The sequence below is a fragment of the Hippichthys cyanospilos genome, chromosome 2 (assembly GCF_059441005.1).
Source record: "Hippichthys cyanospilos isolate Australia breed blue-spotted pipefish chromosome 2, RoL_Hcya_1.0, whole genome shotgun sequence".
Taxonomy (NCBI): Eukaryota; Metazoa; Chordata; class Actinopteri; order Syngnathiformes; family Syngnathidae; genus Hippichthys; species Hippichthys cyanospilos.
Window position 1 is genome coordinate 33,396,470 of NC_142370.1, and position 10,544 is coordinate 33,407,013.

The 10,544-nt window shown below is 36.9% G+C and overlaps 1 protein-coding gene and 1 non-coding gene across 3 annotated transcripts; both read left to right on the forward strand.

Moving 5' to 3' along the window:
* The first annotated feature begins 2,868 nt into the window (after positions 1–2,868).
* LOC148428318 (uncharacterized) lies at positions 2,869–5,123 on the forward strand. Of its 2 annotated transcripts, XM_088408015.1 has the most exons (4): positions 2,869–3,073; positions 3,674–3,843; positions 4,646–4,777; positions 4,974–5,123. In XM_088408015.1, the coding sequence occupies exons 1-4, from the start codon at positions 2,977–2,979 to the stop codon at positions 5,001–5,003; spliced, it is 429 nt and encodes a 142-aa protein (XP_088264141.1). In that variant the 5' UTR covers positions 2,869–2,976; the 3' UTR covers positions 5,004–5,123. The 2 variants fall into 2 exon arrangements, 1 of the variants encoding a protein (XP_088264141.1); XR_015864777.1 differs by lacking the exon at positions 3,674–3,843 and having other exon boundaries at positions 2,876–3,073.
* Positions 5,124–10,121: 4,998 nt separating this feature from the next.
* trnaq-uug (transfer RNA glutamine (anticodon UUG)) lies at positions 10,122–10,193 on the forward strand. The gene has a single exon. It is a non-coding gene; the product is annotated as a tRNA-Gln (tRNA).
* The last annotated feature ends 351 nt before the right edge of the window (positions 10,194–10,544 follow it).

Sequence of the window (10,544 nt, forward strand, 5' to 3'; positions counted from 1 at the left end):
ACACTGTATATTTATATCACTTTAAAACAACAACTTCAAATGTATTATTCGATTTGAATACTTTCCAAACTAAAACAAGTACAACATCACTGTTGATCATAAAATATAAACACGACTATTAATCATAAAACATTTCAAGTATTTCATTCATTAAAAATATTCAGCTCATTTTTATACTTGACAAAATCATCTCATGGGCCATAAAAACCCATTTGCGGACCAGAACCGGCCCGCGGGCCGTATGCTTGCCACCCCTGCTCTAAAAATATGTTTGCTGTGTTTATTTCTCCCATTAAATTTGTAATCCCGCAGAGCGACGGAAGAAACCGGAGATTTTATTTTTTGCCCGTTATTTTTTAAGACGATCAAGTGGTCACGGGCATGAGTGTGAGGCTGTTGCCTTGTTTATGTTTCCTTTTCCTGCTCGGTTACGTTGCCGTTGACATCACGCTCCGTTTTACCCAACGCGTGTCACATGGCAATGACGTTTTTTCGCCAGCGACAATGCGGTTTCCCTTTATGTCTCCGCTAACGGCTACACCCCCCCAACCAGGACCACCGCACACACATACACACACCCCGTGTTACTTTTGACCTTTGCCCCAGTGGGCTTTGTGACAAGTTGCGCAGAGACAAATGGCAATTTCCGATGAATCGGCGAGTGTTTGCAAACAATGAAGAGGCTTCCCTCTCTCTCTGCAACAGATGGTGCAAAAGCATCTTTATTCTTGCCTGTGTCTTTTCACAACATATTTGCGGCAACTTGGACGGATCCTTGCACGATCCTTTTGCACGAGGAGCTCAACAACCGCCACTAAAAAAACGACCTTGATGCATAAAAAATGAGCTTCAGGCTGAGTACGATTGTTTCTGGTCCTCAGCATCCACCGTACTTTTTTTTGTGTGTCAAACGATTGTTGTCTTTTCTTCTTTTTGCGTCACAAAGAATGGGTAATATGACCCCCAAAATGAATTTGTTCCAATCATTCACGTCGACTTGATGATTCTAAGCTATTTTATTGGAGGAAATATACAAAACAAACCTTTAACAAACCTAATATCCCCCCGAGGGAGGTCACTATTTGGGAAATACTGGGCTAAAGAAGTGTCTAAAGATGGCCGATGCTAAAAGAGTTCATTGTAAACAAAGAATAAAAGCATTGTAGGCAAAATAAGCGGAATATCCCTTTAAATGCCCGAGTTATTGTTACAACATTCAATCTGAAATTTTGTTGGTGTGACCCGCATGTCGTGTGGCATCATGAAGAATGGATCTCAGCGTTTTTTTTTTCTCTCTCTCTCTCTCTCTTATAAGAGACGTCCTCTTTGCAAGGATCTGTTTGTCACATCTAACTTCATTATGTAGCCCATAGCTTTTGAGTCCATTCATAAGCAAAGTCATGTGATAGGGATCACAGCATCTCGCTGTCAACATGTGACTCCACCATCATGCATGTGAATTACAAACAGCCGCAACGTAAATGGTTTGATTTTCAAACGCCGGAGGTAATATCATGCTAAATAATGTTGCGGTTGCAATGAGTCCAAAATATTACAAATGGTTCTTGTTATGATGCAGTACAAGACTGCAATCTACAACAACAGGCTGTGTGGGGGGGAAAAAAAAAAAAAAAAGGGACGTCGTTTGGAATATGAATTTCAACTTCTGTCAAAGGTTAACTAAATGAAATAGTTTTCATGTCAGAACAAGAACATGCCGCTAAAGCAAGACATCTTGCTGAGCGACATTAACTCACTCAATCCCAAAGACGCATTTTTACGTTTTAATTTTTTCTGAAAATAATGGAAACAAAACCAGGTCAAAAGTGAGTAATAGATGTACACGTATATATTTTTTTATATTTACATGACTGCATCCCTTCCCCTATTCCTTCTTTCTTTCTTGCTTTCTATTTTGTTTTCAAATATTCTGATGTGTTTGTATGTTAAACCCTTCAATCAAAGTTGAAGTCAGAATTTGATAGCGTGTAATATAACGGTAACATCCATCTTGATCAGGATCTTTTTTGCCGCGTTTGTTTGACCTGTCTGCTGGTGTGTTTGGATAGAAAAAAAAAAGTAAAAAAAACCTCACTGGCAACCCAACCAAAGCGCTTTGGAGCCTGAGTTAAACATAGAAAATTACACACTGGCCTTCCAATGCCTCTGGCTACTCTCTATCGGAAAAAAACACAAAGCAACACACACAATTCACCCACACACACACACACACACATGTATTCTCTTGAATATTTAATATGTGCATACATGTACTAGTATATGCGGTATGTATGTTTATATTGATTACTTTTTAATTAATTACTATGTAAATTACTTCACTAAATTTATTATCAAAAGCAGTCAATTACTTTAGTATTTAATTAACTCACGTAATCCTTTAATTTGTTTACTGCCAGCCATTTTCGGACCCTCAAACACTTGAAAAAAAATTAAAAATAGATGAATAATACCTGGAATTCAATGTCCTGGCCACCTGGACTATAAGTCATACTGGACTATAAACTGCAGGGCTCAAATCATGAGAAAAAAGTTGTGGCTTGTGATCCGAAAAATACGGTACTAAAATCCAGCTGTAATTAAATACGTAACTCAAGTGTAATAATGTAAATGTAATAGGTGAATAGATGTAGGATTTTTTGAAAATCACTAATAAGATATTTGCAGAACTGGCATGCGGGCTACTTTGTTTATGTCTACACTTTTATTGAAAGCTTTCTGCTCATCTGATGTCCTATAATGTTTTTTTTATATGTCCTTTTTTTTGTTTGAAGGCATGTGACTTTTAACCTTTTGCCAGCTCTCAGAGAATCAGTTAGTGGGCGTGCCCAGCTTCAATGCCTTTCATCCACATCACAAACGTGGAACCAACAAGAATTTGGCAAAAGATTGCTTTGGAAGTGGGACTAGGCATAATCCCGTTAGAATTGCAGCGCAGAAGCTCGGCGGGACCGGATCATGGTGAGGATGCAGTTTATCGAAGTGAAGAAGGTTGCAGATGAGCCGCCCCCCTCCCAAAAAGAGGCAATGTGGGTTCTGGACCAAGTCACTCAAGGTATCATGCAAAATGCGGCATATCGATATGCTGTAAAAAGCAGAGATTTGTTTGAACTCGTTCAATGCCAGGGACCTATTTTCACGTTTTTTAACCTTTTGAGTGGCAAGTGTTTTTCAATCCAGGGGTTAATAATTGTGGCTGGTACTTAGTTACTAAATACAATTGATTACTTTACCTAGCATACACTTTATAATTTGATTCCTGAAAGCAGCAATAGAAAAAATTGCTATTTTAGACTCTCCTTTCGCCAAATACTTGAAAATATTTGAAATAAATAAAAGTACCTTGGATTGAATGGCTTGTCTTAAGGTCTTGGAGGTAGTCTAAAATTTCATCATGATGACTTTAAATCTCGTCATAATTTCAGTGACTCATGCCGAGTATTACTAAACGACATTGTCCACATTTTTAGATTTAAAAGCAGTGAATGTTTCACAGTTTAGTTTATGGAAGAACAAAGGCATGAATAAAGTAGCTATTATTTCATGTCATTGAGTTTCCTACTACAAAGAGAAATGCTAATTTTACGTTTTTATGTAAAAGCAAACGTTTGATCATGCGTCGTGAATGAATTATGATAGTTTTTGATTCTTCTAGATGACACCACAAGCACCGGGCCGAGCGAGACGTGGAGCGGAAAGCCGTCCTCGATCGATAGCGACGAGTCGGTTATGGTGGCTGTAACTTGGGGGATTATCCTGGGTTTTCTCCTGACCGATGCCATAGTCATATTCATCTTCTGGCTCTACGGGATGACATCAGATTCGGTCAGGAGAATAGAATCATTTACGAATTTGATTTGAGTTCCTCCCTGCGAGGTCCAATTTTCTTTGTTTTTGCATTTTTAATACTTGTTTTTGTGCTGTCCTTTGAATTAATTAACCCCCAGGTAGGGCTGCACAATTTATTGAATTTTAATCACGATATAGCTGATGAACTGATCCATCAAGCACTTTATCATCCTACCACCAGGAGGCAATGTTTCCCACATGTTTGCATGACAAAAGTCTTGGCTTTTCACTCCCTAATATATTATTTACCTGTGTGAAATGGCCTTGAGTTTCTCACCTGATTCCTAATATGTCAATTGAGACCCAAAATTGAAATAAATTCTGTTTGAAAATGACATTTTGATTGCTAATTGATTAAAATGTGCTTAAAAGTAAATAATGTGCTTGGTTCTAAGTAGGCTTATTTTTTTTCATTGGTTTGCACTCACCAAGTGAGTTAGCTGTGTTGCCCAGTGCGCCAAGTTTTTTCTATTAATTATTATTTACTTTATTTGACTTTAATATTATTATTTGTAAGTATCAAGCCTTGAAGCCTTGTTTATATACCGTTTGTTTAAAAAAAAAGTGCGATAAATGGACACGTTTGACCAAACAATGAATAATCGTGATTAATAATCAGGATTACAATATTGACCAAAATATTTGTGATTATTATTTTGGACACAATCATGCAGCCCTAATCTCAAGTGTGTTTTTGTTATATGCTTGGTGCCTCTTTGTTCTTACAATTGTTGTTTGCTGTGTAATTTTGTTTCCCCTTTTGTTTTCGTGAATTTAGCCACAAGTCCCCGTGTGCACCTGGACGAGCATGAACGTTACCTGGCAGTTTGCAATCTTTTACCTGATGCTGGTTTTCCTAGCCATGGTCCTCGTCTGGGTCCTCTGGTTCATCTTAGCAAAGAAAAATTTGGTCAGGACAAGAGTATCATTTCAGAAATTCCTTTTTGAGTTCACGCAAGCGAGGTTTAATTTTAATTTTTGTATTATTTTCATACTGTCCTTGCAGTTTCATAATCAGCGTGTTTTTTTTTTGTTTTACAGTTTGTGTGTTTTTGTTTTTGTAATGATCTGCTTTTTGCTTCCGTTTTGTTTTTTTGTGAATTTAGCCACAAGAACCCCCGCAAATAGTGGTCTGAGCAAAAAGGCGCTCACAAGCATCGCGAGAGATGAATTTGCTTCTGGCTCCCCTGGCTCTTCAGGCTGTTTACATTTAATTAGGAGAATAGAATAAAATGAATTTTCTTTAATCTTCTTCATTATTTGTGTATTTGTTATTTTTGTGCTGTTCTTACAAATGTTGTACACTCAGTGTACTCAGTGTTTTTTGTTTTACCCTTGGTGTTTTTTTTGGGGGGGTGCCTAATTACTTACAGTAGGTAATTGATTACTTTAGCAGTAACTAGGGTAATTGATTACTTTAGTACATAAATTAACAGTTATTTCGTGGAAAGGTTTTTTTCCTTTTTTTGTAACCCCCTAAATTCTTTGCACTGTTTAAAGGGACAGTGTGTAAGATTTTGACTGTTTTTTTATTAAAAAGGAATAAATGAAATGATTTTAAAGTACAAAAACTTGCAAATGAATGTTCTTAATGACCACCGGTATGTTTTTAAATATAATCATAGGTATCATTAAATTATATATTACATGGGAGGTGGCACTTCTCTGGAGGCGGCCATGTTTGTTATAGCCACAGAGTGCGATAAATGGACATGTTTGACCAAACAATTAATAATCCTGATTAATAATCTTGGTTATAATCGTTACCAAAATAATTGTGATTATTAAATGCATCACCTGTAGCACCTCCTGCTGGCCGTAATGAAAAACTGTAAATCTTACACAATGTCCCTTTAAGTGGTACTTGGCTACCACTAATTCAAAGACGGTAATTGGCTAAACTTGAAGTAGTGTATTGATGATTAAGCACTAAAGTAATGTACAGGCAACCAAATGTGAGTTGATTTCCAATATTTTTTTTTTCCTCGCTGGACGCCATTGTTGGGCCTCCTCAGGTGAAGCAATAAGCTCCCTGACACGTTCAGGTTAAATCATTCATGGGAGTGGGGAAAAGGGACTTGTTTGTGTGCGCGCATCTCTGCGAGAGACGCGCCGGGCCGAGCTGCGAATAAATGTTTAAGGCGATTTGACAAAAAAAAAAAAAGACGAGTATGGCGTGAAACTTTAATGCGGAATAATTCAATATGTGCCGGGACAATTTGGCGCAGGTTTAGTCGCGGCCTTTTGAGGTAAATGTTTAAACCGGCGAGAGCAGATGAGAGGGAGACAACGTTGTCGCGGAGAAATCTAAAAATGGAGGAAGAAGCACGCACAGGAATTCACCCAACGTGAACTTTGTACCCACATGATTATCATTTGATCCTTGCATTGCCCAAACCGCACATTTGAGTTGAAGTTCCAATGATGTGGTTTCATATCTACAAAATGGCTCCCTCGTGTGCTTGCTCATCAAATTACTTAAGGATCATATGCTCCTCATTTAAGTAGCACCCACTTCATCTTTTCACTTTTCATTCAACGCTTTGGACTGAGTGAGTTTTTTTTTTCTCCGTTGGTATAAAAAAAAACCTTTGTAAGGATATACAGTATAGGATGATGTCATCCATTAGAAGTCATAAAATTGTGTCATTTGCGTTTTTCTATAGTGTAGGTCATGATTTCCAAGCCACAAATAATGCTATCCACACTTTTTTTTTTTTTTTTTTTTTAACGTGCTTGCCCTCTTTACGGTTGCGGCTGAGACGTATTGCCGTTTTACTGGTGTTACGTGAACGCAGCACGAACACTACGGAAAATGCCAAATTTTGGATGCATCCGCTAAATCAGGATTCGCAAACTTTTTGGAGTCAGGGACCCCTTTTTGGAAACCAGATTTTTCAAGGAACCCCATTGCAAATGTTTGCGAACAAAAAATAATAATTCAAGCCAAGCATAAGTGCCATTTTTATTCGCCAAAATATTCAATTTGACAGGCATATTTGTCGCTTTTTAATCATACAAAAAATTACTAAATAAAAATTGCAAATTGCACGCCTCCTCATAATAAAGTGGGTCAATTTCGCCTAAACAGGTTGCTGTCAAATATTTAATAACTAAATAATCAAGCTCTTTGATGATGACGTGGATTGCATGGGTCTATTTGACAAATTATCAAAACATTTATTTTTAAAAATATATATTAAATTGCTTCGATTGATTGCTTTATTGAAGAATCACAAAAACATTCAAAATTTGATATAAAAAAATATAAAATTAAATGAAGTTAACGCAAATATATGTTTGTTGTTGTTGGTTTTGTTTATTTTCAGTTGAAATCTGTGTTTCTATGTTAAAAAAAAAATAAATCAACCAAACTAGAATATGACACGAGGGTCGATACTCTCCTGCCCCCTAGCGGCTGTTTGTTTTATTGTAAAACAAGGCTCCGCTCGTTGACGTTCAATTTATTTGAGAAACACATTTAAGATATCAAGTATATCAATTATATTATATGTCTGGCAGACTTGTTTTCAAGAAAATGCTCAGAGTATAAAATAGCTTGGAGGTTATTTTTGATTTTACGACAATTTGGGTGAATATTACAAAAAGTGTGATGGAAAGTAAAATCAGGATTATTTGTGAGAACTGTTTTGAGCTTTTGTGTGTGTGTGTGTCTGTGTGTGTCTGTAAATAATGTCATGTGCCTTTAATTCCGTTTGTCAGCTAGCACAGAATCAGATAGTGAAAGTATCCTGCTTGAACACTTGTCATCCATTTTATCGAGGTGGAACCAAGGAGAACTTGACAAGAGATTGCTTTGGAAGTGGTACTAGACATAATCACATGAGATTTGGAGATCAAGATGAAGATGCAGCTTGGGGAAATGAAGAAGGTTGCAGCTGAGCGCCCCCCCCCTCCGAAAAAGAGGCAAATGTGGATTCAGCATCAAGTCACTCAAGGTATCAAACAATATGCCATTTGAAGCATACATTTGTTTTAATTGTTAAAAAAAATAAGCTTTTGATGTTCATGTTATTGCCTTGTTCACATTCTGAAATATTAGTTGTGTTTACTCTTGTAAATGTTGATCAATGAATATTATTGTACATAAATTCCGGTAATTATAAATTCTTCCGAGCTGTCGTGTGTTGCAGAGTAATCGCGTAAGCTGAATTGACCCAATTTGGGCAATTTGATCTCGATACATTAAAGACACAAGCAATAAATAAAGGGGTGAATAAATTAACTATTGTTGTCATTTGAGTTTCCTCCTCACAAAGGGGGGGGAGTCCCGTATATATATATATATTTATTATATATATTTTAAGATATGATGCTTCATGAAACACTGATGATAGTCTTTGACTCCTCTAGATGGCACCACAAGCATCAAGCAGCCCAAGAAGCAAAGCGGAAAGACAAACTCGTCCTATGCGCCCGGGCTGGATTCAGTGTCTGCATTTTTGGGGGTTATCCTGGGGTTTGTCCTGACATTATTCGTCTTCTGGTTCCTCGAGCTGACAACGGATTTGGTCAGGAGAGTAGAATCATTTAAGAATTTGACTTGATCCTCATTTTCTTGATTACTTTTGTATTGTTGTTTTTGTGCCGTTTGACACTTGCTGCCTTTTTGTTCTTGCCATTAATGTTTGCTTTGTAATTTTGCTTCCCTTTTTTTTTTTTTTTTTTGTGAATTTAGCCATCAGCGCTCACCTGCCCCAGGCTCAACACAGATGTGCCCCTGTCCACATACAGCAATATGACATAATGTCATATCCGCAGTCATCATCCGGGTCATCTGGTGCATCCTGGTAAGAAAATAAAAGCTCAATATTTATTTTGTTTATCCCAGAGATGTCTAATTTTCCTTATTTTTGTATTACATTTTTGGGCAGTCCTTGCAGTTTCACACTCAAAAACTTGTTTTTGTGAATTTAGCCACACGTCTGGTCTGAGCACAAAGGCGTCCCCGTCCACAAGCATGGGGCCGGATGTGCAATCGCTTCTGGATCCTCTGGCTCGTCGGGGCTGTGAAATGATTTGATCAGAACGATAGAATAAAAGAAATTTGAGTTCATCCAAGAGATGTTTAATTGTCTTTATTTTGTATTCATTATTATTTTTGTACTCAGTTGTTATATACTCTTAAAGCAGTGGTTCTCAAAAGGGGCTACTTGAAGGTACTTCTGGGGGTAATCGAGATTTTAAATGAAACAAACATGGAAAAATATTTTTCAAGGTATTGAATTGTTTCACGGAAATATAATATAATAAACAAATGTTATGTTCAGTGGGTTATTCAATTTCGGGATTGTAAAAAGCCAGATTCTCCTCCATTCAAGAATGGTTGGATCTGACTTGTCATGTGCCACCTCTCGTTACCTGTCATTTTTGTGAACAGATCTCAACTATGATCCCATCAGAGGACACTGAAGTTAAATATTTTGCTGTTTTATTTTTTTGAGGGACAAATAATTATTATTTTTGTGAAAGAATCCCTACTGTAATCCCTAAACAGGATGCTTTCTTTATTTTTATGTAGAAAAATATTACAATTTCTTTTTGAGAACAGGTCTGACACTTTGTGTTGATTATCAAATATTGACAAATATTAATGAAGTTCTCTACTGTAACTTCAAAACAGGATGCCTTATGTTAAATATTTTTCTGTGGACAAATATTTATATACATATATTTTTAGAACAGGTATGACACTTTATGACTTGATTTACTACCAGCCATTTTAGACGCTACTTTAGCCAAACATTAAAAAAAAGAATGGAATAAAATATAAATACAGTACCTGGGATTGAATGTCGCTTTGAAAAAAGAAAAAAAAACGTAAAAGTACGTCTTCGCAAGCAGTAACCATTTTTATTTTGTGACGGTTAAAAATTAAATATACCAGAGAGACGATCCAAATCGTAGCAATCGAATACCGGAAGCGGAAGTAAACTCGCAATCTTGATCGAAATGGATTACCGTACTGAGCTATTTCTGTAGTTTGTCTAAATGGCCCTTAAGTGTGCTGTTTTAGGCTTTGCTTAACACTTTGCTGGCTGAGTCTGATGTGGTCAAGACATTGATGTTGGTTTTCTTTATTTAGTGAGGGGAATGAAGAAGCAAGTGTGTTGCGCCACAGTATAAAATTTTAACGTCGCCGTTGTATTTTAGACGGTGACGTATGTAATACACTTTACTTTATGTAATACACTGTATATAAAGACATATTTATGACGCGACTGACACCAATTGGTCCCATGGTGTAATGGTTAGCACTCTGGACTTTGAATCCAGCGATCCGAGTTCAAATCTCGGTGGGACCTGGTCCTTTTGTCCCTCCGTTGTTTATGCCCGACATTTGTTCTGCCGCCTTATATAAACATATGTAAGTTTTTTTAATTGGCCCCCAAAAAATCTAAAAAATTATTACAACATGTACATCATACTGTATATCATATTCTTTTTTTTCCCCCTGAAATCAGATGTGATAGGCAGGGCAAGACAGCTTTATTCACAAGGCAACTCGATGTGATTCATGTCAACGAGAAGGCACCAGCTCAGCCACAATCACGATAAGGTTAAGTAAATAGCATATAAATAATATTTATTAGTAATTTTTGTGTGTGTGGGGGTGTACAAGTACATTTGATAAATCGTAGGTTTCATATTAAACA

Coding starts and splice junctions, on each gene's coding strand:
- LOC148428318 (XM_088408015.1), top strand. CDS start 2,977: ATGGTGAGGATGCAGTTTATCGAAGTGAAGAAGGTTGCAGATGAGCCG. Junction 3,844..4,645: donor ACGGGATGACATCAGATTCG/GTCAGGAGAATA, acceptor TCGTGAATTTAG/CCACAAGTCCCCGTGTGCAC. Junction 4,778..4,973: donor TCTTAGCAAAGAAAAATTTG/GTCAGGACAAGA, acceptor TTGTGAATTTAG/CCACAAGAACCCCCGCAAAT.